The 21152-nt window shown below is 39.0% G+C and overlaps 1 protein-coding gene across 1 annotated transcript in view; it reads left to right on the forward strand.

Annotated features, from left to right (window-relative positions):
* The window catches only part of itfg1 (integrin alpha FG-GAP repeat containing 1), a 116288-nt gene extending 95327 nt beyond the window's left edge, over positions 1-20961 (forward strand). Inside the window, exons 15-18 of the mRNA XM_056756821.1 lie at positions 8457-8581; positions 12974-13056; positions 13887-14004; positions 19401-20961. Of these exons, the coding sequence (XP_056612799.1) occupies positions 8457-8581; positions 12974-13056; positions 13887-14004; positions 19401-19460 (386 nt within the window). The 3' untranslated portion in view covers positions 19461-20961. The remainder of the gene's footprint in view (positions 1-8456; positions 8582-12973; positions 13057-13886; positions 14005-19400) is intronic.
* Positions 20962-21152: the final 191 nt, after the last annotated feature.

The following is a 21152-nucleotide window of genomic DNA, read 5'->3' on the forward strand; positions in this document are numbered from 1 at the left end:
ACTTAGTTTCACACTGTAGAACACAGACTCTAGACATGATACACACGCATCACGAACGAGCGACAGTGTTTGGGGGAGGAGAAATACGTTTTCCCGGCAGTCTCAGCAAAACGTAGGCGGGGACTATGTATAGTGACGTAGATACGTGGGTGTACTATTCCACGTCTGGTTTGTGTGATTCAGACTCGACTCCCATTTTTACAAGCAAATAACTTAGTTATTTATTCACCTTCGGACTTACAACTTGGCAGACAGCTTACTTTCAAACAAGTCAACATAACAGACTGGATGAAATGTCATTTTCATGATCTCATGCTACGTACTCTTTAAGCCTGGGCGCGGTTATTTTAAGTTAGAACAGTGATCTTGTTCACATCCTAACATGACCACATAATCTCAACATTTCTATCGTTTTTGCTCACAAATGTATAATTCTGCATCATAAAACATGTATTATCCCTTGACATGTATTGACCCCTTGGAGCTGTGTACATTACTTTTATGATGGATATATGCACATTTTAGAATGGGTCACTTGGTCTCTATTTATTTGCATTACAAAGCCAGGAAAAGTCAGGATTCAGGATTCAATTAATATTGCTCCAAATGTGTTCAGAGTAAATTATGGCAAAAATGTCATTCTAGAATAAACTGCTCCTTTAAGAATTAATTTGTATGCTAGGTCAATACCCTCACAAAATAAAATAAATTATACAAAAACATACAAATACAACTAGACAATGTGAATCCAAAAATTTCCTGTGTTCATAAATATCATGATCAATACAGCTATTTCTTTTCTATTATGTGTGTTGTATGTTCCTTGAAGGTAAATATGTGTGTGTATGTGTGGGAAGCCTCTTAAATCACATCTCAAGATGATACTGTAATGTACTTCAGAGTTCTGTTTTCATGCTTGTTTAATTGGACTGACCCTTGCGGTGCAAGGCTAATGAATGAGAGGTGTAAATAACCAAAAAGAAAATGAGCAGGCAAGGGTGAAGTACAAAAGCAAACATGAGAGGATGCAGAGCAGGGACTGATGGGTACGAAGAGAAGATCCAGATCGATATGGACCTCAGGCCTTTTCTCATTAATTAGCCAAATGAATGTGGCACATAATGTATCTTCAGAGCGAGGGACACGCACAGACAAATTCTTAAATGTCCTCTTTATACGCCGCCGTATCCAAACCCGGAAAGAATCTGCTGATTGTTTAGCATTTCCTTTATTGATTTTGGGAGGAATATCTGCAGATTCCTAGGGAATGGATTTAAAATTATTAAATATGGTAAACAGATCTCGACAGTCTTATTGGTAGCTGAAAGCGTTTATATTAACCCAAAATTTTCATAAACAAACGTCCAAGGGCTAGAGGATGTTGTGTGAAATTTTTGTGTGAAAGATTGAAAAGTGAAGTTCTGTGAAGTTATGCAGGCGCAGGTTTCAAGTGGGTGGGCTCTTATCCATCATGCTTGGAAAAGCATCCCGGTTTTATACGCAGTTTCAATCTCATGCACGTTTAAAGTCTAATACCTGCAACTGTTGTGTCTCAGTTCGTCCTTATTGGCCCTGGCACATATAGGCTGTGTGAAGTGTAGTTGAGCCCAGCCGCAAGAGTGAGAAGTGCGATTAGTATCGATCACCTCTTTTGTTCCTCTCTGGATCCCCGAATCTCACTCTTCACCGCAGCGAATAGAGACCCTCACACGTACACAAACCCGCCGGATTATCCTCTCTCCCTCCACCTTTCTACAACCATCTATCCTCTCCTGTGAGCGGAAATCACTTTCTTTTTAATCACTCAGCTTAAAATATGAGCAGACACACTCGTCCTGACTCCGAGTACATATGTCTTTATCACGTTGTCGATCGTCATGGTGACAGCAGCTGGTGTTACTTTCCTCTCTGTGTCCATGTCTCACTCCAATCCATCAAAATCACAAAGCGAGAGCGTTTACACTCATCATCACACATACCGTATCATCTGCTTTCTCCCTATGAAGAGCAATGGCTCTGGAGAACTATACTGATAATGACCTTACTTTTGAAGCTGTTTTCTCTGTAATTGATCTGAAAATCTTGTTTCTGCTATAGGACAACATGAAGTTATTTCATTATTTTTATTGCATACTTGCAAAGCTGAAGAAAGAGAGAAGAAAGAGAGAGGTTTGACCTGATGCAGGTCTTTCTTCTATAATTACATCGCTGTCTCTCGCTCTCTCTTTAGCTGTGACAAGACTGAAGATTCAGTGCAGCATTATTGGTCCAATAAAGTAGGTTATATGTTGGCCATGCATTTGTAATCATTACAGTAATCAATACAAATATACAGTGAGAGGTCTAGAATATTATTATTATGTACAGGAGTGTGTACAAAAGCTATAAGTCCCAAGAGCGTGTATATTGGCTTTTTACAACATAATTTAATGCAGCTCATTTAATTTATGTTTCATAAAAGCATTAATTTCATCATATCAGATCTAAAAAAAGAGCTTTTAGCATAGCCCATCAAATTATATATGTATATATATATCTACAGCTGTGTTCAAAATTATTCAACCCCCACTGAAATTGATTATTTTGGTCGGTTTGACATTGATTATGATCATTCAGTCATCCTGCTTACAATTAAATCAAAGAGGCACGTGTAGGTCAGACAAATATAACATAACATTTATAATGAAATAACCACAAATGTCTTTTCTGAGCTCACATCATTATCAGTTTTATTCAACCCCCAAGTGACATTCAATCTTAGTACTTAGTAAAACATCCTTTTACAGTTATAACAGCTTTTAAACGTGAAGCATAGCTTGACACAAGTGTCTTGCAGCGATCTACGGGTATCTTCGCCCATTCATCATGGGCAAAAGCCTCCAGTTCAGTCACATTCTTAGGCTTGCGCACTGCAACTGCTTTCTTTAAGTCCCACCAGAGGTTCTCAATCGGATTTAAGTCTGGTGACTGCGATGGCCACTTCAAAATGTTCCAGCCTTTAATCTGCAACCATGCTCTAGTGGACTTGGAGGTATGCTTGGGATTTTTGTCCTGTTGAAAGGTCCAACGTCTTCCAAGCCTCAGGTTTGTGACGGACTGCATCACATTGTCATCCAATATCTCCTGGTACTGAAGAGAATTCATGGTACCTTGCACACGCTGAAGCTTCCCAGTACCTGCAGAAGCAAAACAGCCCCAAAGAATGATTGGCCCCCCGCCATGCTTCACAGTAGGTAAGGTGTTCTTTTCTTCATAGGCCTGGTTCAAACATAGCGTTGATCCATGGGCCCAAACAGTTCTAATTTTGTTTCATCAGTCCAAAGAACACTATCCCAAAACTTCTGTGGTTTGTCCACATGACTTTTGGCATACTGCAGTCGACTCTTCTTATTCTTTGGGGGCATCAAGGGGGTGCGCCTGGGAGTTCTGGCATGGAGGCCTTCATTACGCAGGGTGCGCCGTATTGTCTGAGCAGAAACTTCAGTACCCACATCTGACAAATCTTTTCTCAGTTCCTAAGCAGTCACACAGGGACTTTTCTCCACTCTACGCTTCAGGTAGCGCACAGCAGTCAAAGTCAGCATCTTCTTTCTGCCACGACCAGGTAGCGTTTCAACAGTGCCCTTTGCCTTGAATTTGCGAATGATGCTTCCTATGGTGTCTCTTGGTATGTTTTACATCTTTGCAATCTTCTTATAGCCATTGCCCTTCCTGTGAAGAGTAATCACCTGTTCTCTTGTCTTCCTGGACCATTCTCTTGACCTCACCATGTTTGTAACCACACCAGTAAATGTCTAGAAGGAGCTGAGTATCACAGTCATTTTAAAGCTGCCTAATTGGTGCTTATTAGGCTTTATTGCTGCTCCCTGATATCCACAGGTGTTTTCAATACCTGATTGAAAACACTTCATTGAACCTCTGTTCTTCAGAGTGGTAGTCTTTAAGGGGTTGAATAATTACATTTACTACTGTATTACAAAACTAATTGATGTCATGTTAGTTGCATATGGTTCTTTAAGAAGTCCTTGTAGGATTTCATTCTGAATACAATTACAAATGTACACTAAATTCCCTAAAACCATTTACAGAATTGGGGGTTGAATAATTTTGAACACAACTGTATATTACTTTTATTTTATATGAAAATTCTAAAATAGTATATTGTTTTGTTTTGTTTTTCCAATTTTTCAATTAAAATTTGGAAACTTTTGTACAATGTTAAGTGATGTTCTTTAGTGTGCTGTTAATACAATTACATTGTGGCTATGCAGATTTACTAAACATGTATTTCAAATGTCAAAAAAGGGCAAAAGGGAGTGGAAATTTCTGCAGGTTACTGACTAATAAAACACACATAAAAAATGACAGGCGCAATATCTTATTCCCATAATGACCAACGCAATCTACTAATAGCAGCTCAAATTAGCGGCGGGTTTAAGACATGCTTTTTGGGCCGTTAAATAAAGCCGCAACTAGCAGTACAATGATCTGCGTAAACCTTAGTAAATCTCTTTGCTTAATTCATTTAAGTACTCTCCTCCCATAAAGTTTGCATATGCATTGAGGTCAGTAGCAAAACAGCTGTGTCCACTTCATTTCAGTGCTAATTTTCACTGCGTGTCCTTAGTAAATAAAGACATACATTTTTTTATGCCAAAAGGGGCGTTTATGTTGCCGTTAAGATGTTGGTAAATCTGGCTGTAGGTGTTATCTGTTGGTAATTTAGGGCTTTCAGGGCTCTGTATGTCACTTTGGTTTAGTTGAGTTTGGATTGTATTGGCCTGTTATGGGTGTTTTTATTAAAACTGATTATAATTTTAACCCTTCAGACATTGTTTAAAGCTTTGCTGATTTAATGGAATATTTTTTGCACAGTTGTGCCTGCAGAGTTTCTGATGGCTGTTTGGTCGTGTTGAAAAAGGGTTATTTTTGTGTTTTGAGGTCAAGAAGCTTCTAAAGGCTCCATGGTGAGAAACAGCAGTAGCAGATTATCTGTAAACAGAAAACATTTGACTTTAAAATCAAGTGAACGCCTGTTAGCACAAAGTCAGATGTTTTTGCTGCAAAATTTGCGTGGAAATAAAATGATTCCGAAAATATATATTTCTTGCCCTTTCGGGACTTAGGATCATTTAAACAGTTTTGTCAAAATTGCAATCAGAGAATGACTGAAATTTGGGGGAGAAATCAAGTACAAAAGATTGTTTGTGAATATTTAATCATTTCATGTCATTTAGTCGCTCAAATTGTTTATCTTCCGTCCCCCATGTCCCTTATTTCATTCTGGTTTAAGTGGCCACGTTTTCAGTCTGCTGTTTTGCGTGACGGTGGCGTGATAAGATGGGAAATGCTGCCGGGGCTCTCTGGTAGCCTCTACTTATCTCCCTCATAGCAGACACGTGTCGCTACACACAAATCAGTGTCTGGATCAGGCCGCCATTTTGACTCTGTGGCTCACCAAGCGGCTGTTTCTCTCTAACCTCTCTAATCCCTCAGGCCCAGGCAGCATCGCCACCATTTGTTCCTTTTATCGCTCCACAAACGCCCAATCGACAGGGCAAAGAATGGTTTCTATAGCGACGCTAGACCCAAGATCATTTAACAAACAGGTTTGCTTGGGGAGATGATCTGGGCTGTTGGGTTTAGGATGACTGTGTGTGTGTGCGTGAACAGTAAAATCTGCTTTCACTCTGTGTTTGCTTCTAATGCAATGTATTGTATTTCTTACAGTCTATTTATGAAGTGTGTATTGCGGATAGCGAGTATTTGTAAGGTTAGAGACAGGTACACTGGTCAGCCATTTGTCCTTTTTCTCACTCGCTCTCAAAATTGCTTTCCGCCTGCCAGATTCTCTCTGTCTCTCTCTCTCTCTCTCTCTCTCTCTGCTTAAGAGTGCATTAGAGTGCATACTCTACCTAAATGGTAGTACAGCTGTAGATTTTGAGAGAATGTGTGCCCTTACACTTGTAGGGAGTGTAGTTGAGTGAGTGTGTGAGTGGGTGTGCGTGTAGGAGGAAAGCCACAGCTCTATTAGCTTGTATCGTACCTCTGCATATATTTGGCTGAATCCTCTTTGTGTCCCAAGAGAAGGTTTGGACACGCTTATTTGTATGGGCAACATATCACTCTGCAAACATTGTTGTTTTGGTGTTTTGGTCGACCAACCAGGCTCTAGCCAAACATTCTTACACTATAGCAAGAGAGTGTTTGTATCTGTTTACAAATACACAAAGCACATAGTAATGTGGCTTTTCTTCAGTTGAGTTGTGTTTTTTCGCTGAAGAACACAGTGAAAGTTATATCAACGTTTGATTGATTGCAGTGCACTGAACTAAGAAGATAAAATATTCTACAGAAGATTATGAAACCATACTGGGATATCACAATATCAACATCTCACTAGACAATATCAGTGACATCTCAGTTTTCTTAGAAGAAAATATGATACCGCAGAAAAAACTAAAATGCTATCAAGCTCACAGTTAAATACTTTAATGAAATGAAATGAAACCATCCTGGTTCTGAGGACCTACACTATTGAACCATGTGCATGTCTGATGTGGGGAACGTATTATGAAAGCTGAATGAAAACAATGACATTTATTGCTGCCTTTGGCTACATGAAGTAATTGTTCAGGTAAACATTCGTTTTGCATGTAAGTATTGTTGTTAATTGACATAGTGGCAAGTATATTTGGTCATGTGTAAATGTAATACAGTTCAAAGTAGGGAAGTAAGGAGGCGGGAACCGGCGAACATGCAATAAAGTTCAATAAAAAATAAACAAACAATAAGACGTAAGTAAAAGGCCGGCAGCCACCTCACGGTCGACTGCCGGCCATAAGAACATGAAAACAAACTTAAACATGTCTGGGCCCGGTCATCTCTCGTCTGACACTCTGCAGCTCATACTTTTATGCTTCCGATCTCCACCGTGATAGATACAGAGCCAGTGCAACGCGCAGCTGACACTCATTATCACTCGCGTCACCGGCCCCGCGTCATTCCCTCACGGCTCTCGTCCCGCCTTGCTCGTCACAGTAAACAACAAGGCGGAAAGTGTAGATACTTTGACACATACCTCATTTTTGCACTGATTAATTATATTCACTTTGGGCAAACCTAGTGTAACACTGACATCTTATCAGAATTGGACATTTGGTCAAGAAGCACACTGACCACTGACCAGAGAGAGAGAGTATTTGAATTGATGCAAATGACTTCTTTGGATCATTCAGAACCTTCAGTAATATTGGCATTGTCTACATTTAGTAGCATGTCCAAAGGACCAGGACTGAACTGGTCTTGTTTTATCTAAGGAGTCCTTTCCTGGACAGAGAAATTCACTCTTTTTACATTTTTCATCATTTGGTCTAATGGCTTCACAAATCACATCCAGAATTTCAGTACCGTTAATATGTGCCAATATGGACGTTATAAGCGCACAGTCCACTCTCTCTCTCTCTTTTTCCTCTTTGCTATAATGGGAAATAAGCTTACGCACATCTCATTGTTCCTTAATTATGACAGTCCTGGCATTTCTTACAAACTGACTGTTCCCCAGATGGAGTGTGTTTCAACAGGACACATAAAGTGGACCAACTGATAGTTCAGATCGATTTCAAGTGTGCTTGTGTTGTAAACTCTGATGCCTAGAGTAAGACCTCAGACATAGCTTTAGTTTTATCCAGCACAGATGGCCTTCTACCAAACCAAAGCATCATTTACTGGCCCCGTGTACTTATAAATCCTTGTTACTTCTATCTTTAAACTTTCGGCTGAAAAAGATTTTTATTCACATTTTGGACCATTTGATCCAGAAAGAAAATGCTGCCTTGAGTTTTTAAAAGGACAGTTTTCCCAAAAAGGAAAATCTTGTTATCATTTACTCAGCATCGAGTTGTTTAAATTCTGTATAAATATAAAAAAATTACAATGCTAGTCAAAGTGCCCCTGAACTATTTGTTTTCCTACATTCCTCAAAATATCTTCTTTTGTATTCAACAATTAAAGAAAATTATAAAGCACATTTTCCAAATATCTTTCTCTCTGTTCATCAGAACAAATACGTTTATCGAGATTTGGAACAAATGGGTGAGAAAATGAAGACAGAATTTTAATTTTGGGTGAACTCTTCCTTTAAGTACAATCAAATTGACTTCACAAGTCATTTCAAAAAGTTGATGTAACTTATACAAATGATGTAGCATTTTTATTAAGGTTGTTTATGAATAACACTAATGGCAAGTCTTTGTTCTGCTCCCTTCTCCTCCATCTACTCCTCCTCCTCTCACACCTGTTCATGTACTGTTCCTATTTTCTCTGCACAACTTTTCCCTCCCCCTCACACTTTGCTGTTCACCCACTTACCTTTTACTCCTCCACCCTCAATCTTACTATCTCCACTTCTACAATTCCACCTCTCTCTCTCTCTCCTTTTGTCTCTCTGTCTGCAGCCGGGCAGCTCAGCCAGTCGTCTCATCTCTCTCTCCAGCTGCCCTACACAGTGCTGGGTCTGGGGCGCAGTGCCAACTTCCTGGATCACCTGTTTGTGGGCATCCCCCGGCCCCTTGGAGTGAAGGTACAGACATACATTCTCACACATGCTCACAGCATATGGAGGGAGAGTGGTGGGAATCATGAGCAGACAAGCCCCAGGAGGGGAAGAGCATGCAGATGGCCTGGTTTATTTCTACCTGCTCGCTCTTACTGTGTCTGAGAGGAGGAAAAAGCTTGTTTCTTACATGCTGTATATATATGCCTGATTAACAGCTGATTATAGACATCCACATCAGCTATTACACCTTTTGTAGATTAACTAGCAACATCAAGGTCATTTCATTTCCAAAATAAAAGAAGTTTGGAAGAAATGATTGTTATTGTTGTTTGTTTTTCCCTCATTTTGCCTTGAATTGAAATCTCCCCCAGACTCTCTCCTTCCCACCACTTCCTCTAAAATTCCTCCGGTGCTGCTCATTGAAATGTAAGACGTCGACTTCCTCTGCTGTCAGTGAGCTAAACAGAGGTCTTTATTAAACAGCGATTAGAATTGCAGATTTGATTTACCAACACATATATTCACGCACAGATACACGCTCATACATACACACGTTTACAGATCTCGTGGATGGGCAAAGCACACATACAGTACAGCAATTTGCCGTGTTGTCTTTTTGTACCCTACAAAAACAAAAGGGAATGAGAGCAGAAGAGTGTTTTCTAAAAAAGGCTCTGCATATGTGGTTGATTTTGTGGCACAGACGAATGTTTCTGTAAAGTATACTCATACTGATACTGTAGCTGAGGTTTGGGCTCTGAACTCTGGTGTAGATGCAAAAGCTCAGTTTAGTTTTCTCTGTCGCTTTCGTATCTCTAATCTTGAGATGCTTCAGTACTACTCTGGTTGTCAAGTCAAAAGAATGTTTAGGAAAACACATTGCATAGATGAAGGGATATAACACAGTATCATTTCACCACACACAGATATTCAATGTTTTTATTTCACATTATTTAAAGTCAACTTGCAAAGTTGCAATGGTGTATAACCAAAGTGCTTTGACGGAAGTCGTGCCACTCGGTGGCCATGTTTGCAATGCCTCTGGGCACCTATTTACATCAAAGACAGTCCACAGTCAACATCTATTTGATGAGTGGAAGGCAGATATTTCTAAAATCATTTGCGAAAATGGCAATTAAACAGCATATTTCCATGACAGGACATGAGCTTTAATTGCGATACGAATCATCTTTTTCGAGGTCGCCTCTACTACTGTGCCTCCGCACAGGCTGGCAAGCACCTCACGACAACCCCGCCCCAGAGAATCATTAGTCTTTATTAATTTGACGATTGGTATGGAAGCATATGTGTTGCAAAATTCAATTTGCAATGTAATATGCAAAATGGAAATGCAATATTCAAAATGGCAATGCAATATGAAAAATGACAATGCAGTATTTAAATTGACAATGCAATTGTGTATCTAAATATACATTTCAAATAACGTATGTGCAACATTAAGTGCAAAATGAAAATAAAAATTCAATTATATCAATTACATTTGTCAGTTCCTACACTAGTTTTAATGTTATTTAAATGGATATTTTTAAAGCTCTTTAAGTTGCAAAATTAAAATGAAAAGGTATTCCCGGGATTGATTATATATGTTTAAGATAGTCAAGCAAAACTGTAGCAAAAAGAAAATTCTAATGTCATTTTCCCTAAATGCATTAACATTAACATGTTGAACGTTGAACATTTGGGATTGCATTTTCATTTACACACAGCACGTTGAGTGTTGCAAAATTCAACGTGGACTTGACAATGCATTTCTAGCTGACCACGCCCCCACCCCGGAACAGCGTCATTGCGTGAAGGCGGAGCATGCATCGCTAGTTTATTTAGATACACAATTGCATTGCCATTTTGCATATTATATTGCAAATTGAATTTTGCAACACATATGCTTCCATAGATTAGCTCATTTTACTGGAAGGCGGGATTTCCTACGCTAGAGCGGCCATATTAAGCGTTGCAATCCTCGCCATTCATTGTAACGGCAGTCGAGTACATTGTTAATTTTAATATCTTAAGTGTAGTGAATAAAAAAAGGGTTCCCTGCACATCATTTATCATTCATAAACAATAAGAATTAGAATTACATTTTTCATTTCATGGTGACTTTAGGCTTGAAAAGTAAACGTTAATATTTTGACTGTCAAAAAGTTGCATTGGATCATCAGTTCTGCAATAAGAAAAATGACAGTAAATGAGTAAATTTATCATGAAGTTTTCTATTTTCTTTAGTGAAGTCAAGTACAATATAATAGTATTGACAGTATGGTATTTTATTGGTATGTAGTGTTGATACTACACATCATGATAATATCATAAATAATGCCACTTGGACACGACGCGGCATGACAAAAGACAATAAATCCCATTGTAGTTTTACATTTTGTCCACCCTGGATGCGGCACGACAACAAACCCATCTAGTCTAAACACTGTGACATCAAGTAGTTTTACCCTAAAAGCTAAAATAGTGCAAACACTCTCTTTGAGTCCATATACATTTATATTTTAAGTATGGTTCATTGGCCAACAAAGAGAGAACTCAAAATAAACAAAACTGAAGATGAATCTCACTAACAGCCTTACGTTTAATTTGAATAGATAATGCGATATCATTATCGGCACGATAATCTTGTAATGAAAACCTGATATTGTGACAGCCGTTGTTGTTTTTCTACATTATAAAAAGGTCCATCAATTTCTCTGCATTGCATAATCGCAAAGGCTAAACGCGTGGGTCCCTGAGCTGATCTCAGAACAGCAGTAGAGGGTCTCTGACTGTGACAGAACTTTCTCTCACGGCCTGTGCCCACGGTTGACCTCAGCAGTAGGCAGAGGCTTAACTCTCCACATGAGGACCAAATACCACCACATCCATTTCATTTGCAAGCCTCATCCAAACTCACTAAAAACTCTTGCTTAAAATAACCACAGCAGAGCAAGACCCCACACGCTTCTTTAACTGAGCTTGTGTGTGCGCGCATATTGCTTTCGTAGCGTTATGATAAATGTGTTGTCGGAAATTAAAATCTGTACCCCTGGAGGATTCCCTCCAAAAGACAGATTTAACGTTTTCTACTAATTGCTGTCGAGAAACAAGTTGAAGAGGGAAAATTACCTTTGTAATTGATAGAGGTAGAGTCTTCATAATACATTAAAGCTCCCAGAGACTTCCTCTCCTCTAATGAACTTCTTTGCAAACAGCTGGGGGAATAGACAACTATTGATGCTGCTTCGTGTTTGCAGGCTTATTAGCAGCAGGATGCACTAAAACCCATGCAATTTACTGCAAGTGGAATGCTTATGACTGAAAAGATGTTTTCAGTTGCTCGCTCATTTCTGCCAGGCTGGTTCTTTAGTTTTGTTGCGGCTTAATTTGTATTAGTTTCTCAAGTAAATATTTAACAAATTGGCCATACGCTTCTGCTGCATTAGAATGTACATAATTTAAAGTAGACTTCATGCGTGGAATCAAACAGGGTTAGCGGTTGAGGGATTCGATTGGGATGCAGACAGTTTGAGGTAAGCAGGGTAGCCGAGCCACAGCAGCGGATCTTTATAGATATTTTTAAAACTTGTATTAGTGTAGCTTTGATCACCTGCCTTCACATGGCTCCTCCACCCACCCATCTGCACTTTAAAGTGATGCTGAACTCTCTAGATTCATCTGTCTTGATCGCTTTGAGTAATAGCACAGCAGATTTACTTTGTGTTGAACGTTCGGCAATAGCTGTACCTGAAGCCTAGCTCTCCCTCTAACTTGCAAAAGCTTAGTTCAGGGGATGGTACAGTCAAAAATGATGTGATCCTTTTTTTACCCTCATCTTGTTTAATTCCTGTAAATGGAACACAAAAGATGATATTTTGAGAAATTTCTCTGAATAAACATGTTTTGTGTCCATACAATGGAAGTCAATGGGGTCCAATGTTGTTTGGTTACCAACATTCTTCAAAATACCTTGTTTTGTATTCTGCTAAAGAAAGCAAGTCATACAGGTTTGGAATGACAAGAGGATGAGTGAATTATGACAGATTTTTTCAGTTTGGGTGAACTATCCCTTTAAACACTGTTATTGTATGCCTAGCTGGATGACTGTTGATGTTGATATAGTGTATCAGCCATTATGCAATAGCTGTAGATGGGCGTGTATTAAACATGCCCTCTCCTCCTTAAGAAAGGGTTCAATACTGTTCAATTGTACAACAATACAATCTCTTGCAAATCCTTGGTCTTTCAACGAGACAGTAGATCATTTATAGTACATACTGTATTTGCCAAAGAATAGCTTCTGAAATGGGATGTGCTGTAATATCCATAACATTGATTGTTATATTGTTATTTTCGCTCTCGCTGTCTCTCTCTTTCCATATCATTTATTTACTCTCTCGTTTTCTCTTGTAGGACATGAGGAAACAGGAGTGGACCGCTATCATTCCCAACTCCCAGCTCATTGTAATACCATACCCACAGAATGACCCTCGCAGGTACTCCCACCCACACACACAGACTCAAATATCAGATCTGTTTTCTTCAGACATTATTTATGATTTCTCAAGTACACCGCACAAAGAGTTCCCTCATTTATTATCAATATCAATCAAGCACCAGAGATCCAAATCCACCACCGACAAGCAAATAATGATAAACCTGTCAGAGTAATTAAAAGCAGTTTGGCATCCATCACATGAGTTAATCAGGACCGTGAGAAGGTGTTTCCTCGGGCATAAATATTTAATGTGTTTACCAGCGCCGACGAAATGTATCTTAATGAAGCTGTCCGCCACTCTTTAGCATAAATATTTGAGCAGCTCACTCGATTTCCCACAATTCCCCAGAGACTCCATCCACTCCGGCTTCTTCAGCTGCCGTTTTTCTTTCAAACAATTTATAATGATAAACCAAGTGCGTCTCGCTCTCTTCTCTCCAGTAAATGGAGAGCGTTTGAGCTCTCTCACTCGCTCTCCGTCTATTATTTTCTAAAGCGGCTCATCTTGATGTCCTGATGCTTCAGATTGTCAGTGAGCACGTCAGAACTGATTATATTTAGCTTTTTCGGGCACTTTGAGGCATCATATTAAAGCTTCTGCGTGAAGGTACGCTGTGCTAATACGAGTTTTTCCTAAGCGAAGTAAACTCCACATGTCACTGTTGTTTGAGTATTAACGCAGGTTTGCTCCGTGTAAAATCTTCTTGTGCTTTTTCAGATTTCATTTCAGAATGACGTTCACAGAACATAAAAACAATGCTCTGAGCGTTTGTTGCTGTTACTAAACTTTTGAATTGTCTGTCTTTTTCCTGTTTCGTATCTGTGCAGCTGGAGTGCAAAGCTGTACCTAACCCCCAGTAATATAGTCTTACTGACTGCAATAGCATTGATTGGCGTGTGCGTCTTTATTCTCGTCATCATCGGGATACTGCACTGGAAGGAGAAGGTGAGATCCTGCATTCTTTTCATTTCAGCTTGTTATATTTTCAGCCGTAACTTTCCTCTCACGCATCTGTAGGTCTCTGTGATCTAATAGTCCAGCATTGCTCTTATTCCCCTTTTTCTCTTCTGTCTGTTGAGCTAATTGAAACACAACCAATGATTGTGACTTCACTAGGGATGTTCAAAATGATCTTTTTTCAGATCGACTAGCTGGTGGGTTGCTTAAATGAATGGTTGGCTAATGGTTTCTTATTACAGTATGTAGGACTGGGTGAGAGTCCGTTTATTTTGACCTTGATTGGATGCACATTTCTGAGGAGGCATTTACAGTCAGGATAGAATGAATCAGAATTCAGGGGTCTGTTTTTAAAATAAGAGTTATTTTAACCTGTTGGTGCTGGAGGGTTAAGAGAAAACGTGTAAGATGCAACTCAACAGTGAAAGACATGTCTAAATGTGTATGTGAATGTGCAGCAAAACTTATTGCTTTACATGCAATACGTACGTTTTTTGTAAATACAAAAACAGCTGTTCGTCCACATCAAACTAAACATCTTCATAGACATCAGTATTGCAACAAGAGTATTTCCGAGTGAAACAAAGAGGAGGGATTAATGGTCCAAGTCACCAAACATCAGAGCAGAGGACACTACCGATCAAAAGTTTGGGATCACTTACTCATTCTTTTTCAATTTTTTCTCCCACATTATAGAATAATATTAAACCCATAAAATCTATGGAATAACACAACTGTAACCGTGGGAATTATAATGTCACCAAAAGAATCCAAAAATAAATGAACTGTTAGCGTCTTCAAAGTAGCAGCCCTTGGACTAGAATTCACAAAATTGAACACTTGGCATTTTTTCATCCATTTCTTTAAGATCTTAAAAACCTCGGAAACTTTAAAAAGAGTATTTCAGGAATTTACATCTGCTGGACTCTTATTGGCTGCTTTGTATTCATTCTTTTTTATATAAACTAATTTAAAGTGTATAAGAATAAAATGTAGTCGATAAATCGACTTGTTATTTGTTGACTACTCTACTAATCAAGCATCTTAGACACATTCTAGACCTCACACAGACACTTGAGTGTGCACTGTGAGAATGCGGGTGAAGATGTGAGCAGATGGGCGTGTCCGTGTGTGGCCCTGCCCTCAGGCTCTCTCAGAGGGTGCCCAACACACACTGCTATGGCGCTAATTGCTTTGTTCTGTCCTTTCAGCATATCAAATCTGTTCCTCATTATCCCACACAACATGTCCTCCAGGGTGTTATGTGCGAGTTTGCACGCTTAAACCTGTGAGTTTGCGTCTGCGTGTGTGGGAAGGTGACTGTTTTCAAGTTCTGCTTTCTTACGTGCAGACTATAAGTGTGAAGCTTTTGATGTGATATAAGTGTGTATCGAAAGGTGCAAGATGCACGTTTGGATACAGTAACGTAAAAATAGAAATCATGGCTTGCAGAGCTATAGTATGGCAATGTTTCCATTGAAGACCTTCCCATACACCTGCACCTGTATTTGAGAGACGCTTTAATGTAACTATAAATGTGATTGTGTTGCGTCCATCTCTTGTGGCTGTCCAGCCTGTGCTCCATGTGCGCATGTGTGTGAGGAGCGGAGAGCTGTTCTGATGTTGGCGTCCTCTCAAAGCCATCTGCTGTGGGTTCCTGATTATGCGCGCTGAAAACCATAATTGCTCTCTGCTCAGGGAAGCGCTTCCCACTACACGACCTTCATTGGAGTTGACACTGCATTAAAATAACATGCTGGCTTCATATCTCTCTTCTTCAGCCCTGCAATTATATATTTGACAAAAAGAAAGCGAGAGAGAAGGCAAGCGTATAGAGGGAATATTTGTCTCTTTGTTTTCATGACTGCTTAAAGACACATTGAGTGATGCACACGTTCAGGTGACAATTAGCGCTGCTCTTTTATTCAGTTGTTATATGGTTTCCGCCGCCTGTCTGAGAGAAACCGCACAGCTTAGATTCTCCTCAACATCTGATGCTGTGAGCCGTGTTGACGGCAGGAGGTCTGATATCACATGTGCTACATTACCCGGCCGCAACATTTTTTTTTCTCTGTTTTTGAGACTCTCACAATCCAAATGTATCGCAGCTACCCAAACATGCTTTGATTTTTATGAAAAATATGTGACCCTGGATCACAAAACCAGTCTATTTAGCAAGGGAACATTTTTTGTAAAAGCCAAAAATATATTGTATGGCCAAAATTATTGATTTTTCTTTTATGACAAAAATCATTAGGATATTAAGTAAGGATCATGTTCCATAAAGACAATTTTTTATCTCCTACCGTTAATATATCAGAACTAGTTTTGTGAGGGGATGGCCTGCTACAGTGCGCAGATTCCTGAGTTGTTAGCGGTTGTATCTCCGCCAGATACTTTCCTATCCTATCTAGAAAGCTTGTTTATTCAGCTTTCAGATGATGTAAGTATCTCAATTTCGAAAAAGTTACCCATAAGACTGGTTTTGTCGTCCAGGGTTGCATATGGGTTGGAAAGCAACACTGTTGAAATGTTTATGCATAACATTTGACATGGTATGTGGAGCTGTGTTGCTTAAGTTGTTACACAGTATGATTCCCATACTCATGTGACCCCTCATGAAAATGGCAAGTTACTTACATTCGTTTTTTCTTTCTTTCTGAAAATACAGAAAGCATTGGCTGATCAATATAATGTACGGTGATAATAGCCTAAATGTGCGCTAAATGAAAGTGTGTTATCTCTCTCTGTCTCGCACGCCCTCTCTCTGCATTCTATCTTCATCGCTTTACCCCCCCCCCATGACAGCTTGTAATTGAAGTAGCTTTAGCAGATAAGAGAGGGCAACCTTTACTGCCTCTGAAAACCGCGTTTGAAGAGGATGAGAATTGTTCCATCTCTGCGGACCTTTCCATTTGCATGTCTGTAAGAGCACCGCAATATTGAGCAAAGACAGATTTCTTTTTCTATTTCTTCTCTTCAACGTCGGTCCCATGTCCAATATGAAGAACCAGTTTTAGTACGGAGGTGCTGAGGTGTTCTCTGACATTTACATGTCTGCAGGGGGCTAGGACACAACTCATGTAGGAGCATCCTTGGATCCAAATGTTTTTGGTTCGAAAAATGCATCTGTGCCATATCTACAAAGAAGGATTTATCAAAATCTGCTGCTTCATCTCTACCATCCAACTAGCCTATTAAAGCTACAGCATATTGGCACAATTTTCACAGTTTAAAATTCATTTGAATTTAGATCAATGATTGTTTGGTTGGTTGTAAAACAAGTGCCATTACTCTTGGAAGCCATTAAAGGGGTGATTCGCCGGAAATACATGTTTTTCTTTGTCTTTGGTGTGTTATAAGTTGCCCATGCATGTATAAGACACGTAAAATTGCAAAAATGTAATTGTCGGAACAAAAGATGTATTTTATCTAGAAGGGAATGCTCACCCATACCTGCCTGAAACGCCTCGTGTAACCACACCCTGGGGAATAAATGTCAGTTCGTAACACGATTTGACTAAGGCCGCCCAAATGTAGAGGTAAGTAAGGTGGGTGTACCTGTCAGTACAATTGCTTTGGAACCTGATGTTCCAAATATGGTAAGAGGCGTTACATTTTCGTGCAGTATTCAACCAATCATTACGCATTAGTGAACTGGCCAATCATACCACCAATCACAGCTCGCTTTTCAGAGCGATGAGTTTTGTAAAATATCAGCTCGTTTCAGAGAGGTGGAACAAAGCGGAGTTACAAACATGCATGGTATGTGGAAAAGAACAGCGTTTTTTAACCTTTAATCGTGTATACACATTGTATTACTTCTAAAGCAAACAATAGTTTTCGATTTAGCTTCGTCAAATGACCCCTTTAAAAATTACAAGAAACATACAGTCCTCTTTATTATTGTTAAATATATAAACTGAATACAATTAAATAAATAAAATGAAATAGAGACAAAACTGTATACATATGCAAAGATAGTCTAGGCAATAATAAATAAAATTAGCTGAAGGTCACTAAAGGAAAGCATAATTTTGATATGAACAAGTCTGTGTGTAAATGCCTCCAAGTCAATACGGCTGCATCTAATCCTCCACGCGGGAGATTGTGGGTGCGCGTGGGTCATGTGAATTTCAGCCTGTCAGGTTATTGATGTACTGTAAATGGCCTATGGGTCCAGCGGTTCTTGGGTTGTGGGCATGTTTGAGCATCTCAGCCTAGAGGTGTACATGTTGGCAAGCACATGTCAATCTTAATGTGTGCAGAAAGCCTTCAGATTGCATTGATGCGGCATGCTTTACAAAAGGACAAAGTATCCGATAAAAAAGAGAATCATCAAAATTTGAACACAGTGAGCTTTCTATTGATACAGTGGCTATGTTATAGTTAAATATGTTTTTGCTGGCAGTTGATCGGACAAAGTTTGGAGAACTACAATGATCAAATGTGCTACAAATGTGAGTCTTGCCATGTAATAATCCAGAGATTGAAATGTTTGGGCTCTTTTTGTCACTAACTGTGCAATTAAAGGAACAGTTAAAAAATGATGTCATCTTTTACCCTCAAGTTGTTCCAAATCAGTCAACCAAACAGTTGAGAACACAGGTATGTGTCTCAGTTCTTCTGAACTTACATTATAAATAGCAATTATGGCAATGAAAGTCATCACTGGTAAATGGGGATATCAATATGACTCAGGATTGTATCATACACCAAATAAGTATGTAGCATATCTCGGGGATATATCCTCTGGGTCGCTCTTGAGTAGTTAACAAAAGGTGTTGACTGCGCTCAGCCTTTTTGTGAGAGATATATATTTATTAAACAAAGTAATCCGTTCTAATTTATCATTTTGCCAATGAGTGACATGCGTATTCACTCTTACTAAGCATGAAACTCCACACGTTCAGTTAAAAATACATCCTAGTGACCCTCATAGATCAGGAGAGCCAATTCGCAAGTTTCTCACAGAGGGACCCAATCTGTGAGTCACTCATACTAGCTGTGAATAGACACCATTTTTTATGTCACTGAGACAGGATAATCACTGTGCACACACACACACGTTCACTCTACAGGGTTGGCAGTGTGTGTTATTATCAGTCTCAGGCAGCAAGTGTCTGGTGTTGGCTCTATCTGTGATCGCACACAGAGGTATATTTTGCTCTGGTAAAGTGTGCCATTGTGTCTGTAATGAGTTCTCTGTCTGTGTCGCTCTCTTTGTGTCTATCCAGTCTTCTCACAATGAATCAAATGCCATTGTATTGTGTTCGCGTTCGACTCCCTGGGAATGTTCACACGCGAGACCCCGATTCTCGGGCCTGCTGTCAGGATAGTAAAGTTACAGAGGCTGTAGCAAACTCTGATTGTTTGTTTTGCAGAAAGCAGATGATCGGGAGAAGAGACAAGAAGCGCATCGCTTCCATTTTGATGCCATGTGAGGAAATAGACAGCATCATGGGTAAACACTGAAAACATCAGCTCTCAATTAATTTCATTGAATGTTTTATTGAATCATTTATTTTTATTTTCCTACACTGGAGCAATTTTACGCATCAAAAAATGTCTGCAATCAGAGGACTCCGTCTTGAGAGAAATACGTAGTTTCTAGTAGATTGTAGATGGTAAATTGTAGTAATGTTCTTCTGTGGATGTGTTGAAGAGCTTTGTTTCTGTCAACACATAAGGATGTTTGCACATTGACAAGAAGTGTTTGTACCTTTCAGTGCCACTTTTTTGTATTTTGTTTCGGCATAATCATGTTGTTTCTGTAAGCAAGTGTGTTATTTTCTGTGTTATTAAAGGAACATTGCTAAATGTCAAGTGGGCAGAGATAGAACCTTTAATTTTCTCTTCTCATTTCATCCCTTTGGAGATACACTTGGTGCATTTTGAAGGATTTAATTATATTTGTACATAGTGTATGGATGCAACTGTGAATGAAAGCGCTTTCACTTCACCAAACCTGTGTACAATGTTTCGTAAATTGACACATTTAGCTACATAGAGCACAACCCTTCTCTGCCTGTAAACAAAGTTGGCCTTTGATTTTTTTAACCATTTGGCTGTATTCAACCAAAAAAGGTAAAAATGGCTTCAGTCTGCCACAATAACTGTCAACCGTTAGTATCAACAACTCCCCTAGACAATTCAAAGCGGTTGTCTGTTTGCACATATATAAACATGTAATTCGATATCAGAGCAGTATCAAATTCTAAAGCATGTCAAGTCTCCGTCCATAATCCATTAATGTCCACTGCTCATACTCAACACAAGGTGGGTTGCTCTGTTTCAGCATACACTATCTTCTGTGTTTACATTTTAATAATTTAACCCTGTGTCACGTTTTCTGAATCATTCCTAGAAGGTTGTCTTTGCAATACTTAAACTGTGGGTTTTTTATGATAATAACTGATGCATTTGTTTTTATTTATTATGTATACACCTAACTTAATTACTGTATGTGCTACTGATTTTTTATTTTTATTTTGAGGGGTTTTGTTTTCAAGCTGTATATGTCTGACAGAAGTTCTGATCATTGTGTTTATTTATTTTTCAAATCTCTTTATATGTACATGGTGTAATGGTAAAGTACATGCACATGAACTTCACATTCAAAGGTTAATTTGATTTCCAAACTACCAAAAACAATGCAGCTGCATACTTGACCTGTGTTTGTAAAAGCATGTAATTACTGCAGATGGCTGCACAAATTGTATCTGTTCATGTGCATATTTGTGCCGTTTTAATTATTCATTAATCACTCAACATGTTTTGGGTTGTTTGTCATTAGATGTAGTTTGGTTTTCTCTGGAATGTTGTAATAAAAATAAAACATTTTGTTTGGGTTAAAATGGTTGCTTTGAAATTCAATAACAGTTCAGATACATCTGCAAAACCATGAGTCAGGCGAGGCATCTTGATTTATTCACGTCTTGTACCTCAGAAAAACCTCTCAAAGCCCTGTATGAGAAATGAGCAGTTAATCAACAGATGATTTAAGTAAAGTTGTCACTAAGAGCTATCCGTAGCCGTAAATCATCTTAATCACAAAAGAAAACCGCATTACAGTTCATTACTCAGTTCAAAATCAATCAATTATTGTGTCTTATCCGGATCCCGCGACCGTGGCG

This window comes from Triplophysa dalaica, chromosome 1 (assembly GCF_015846415.1).
Source record: "Triplophysa dalaica isolate WHDGS20190420 chromosome 1, ASM1584641v1, whole genome shotgun sequence".
Taxonomy (NCBI): domain Eukaryota; kingdom Metazoa; phylum Chordata; class Actinopteri; order Cypriniformes; family Nemacheilidae; genus Triplophysa; species Triplophysa dalaica.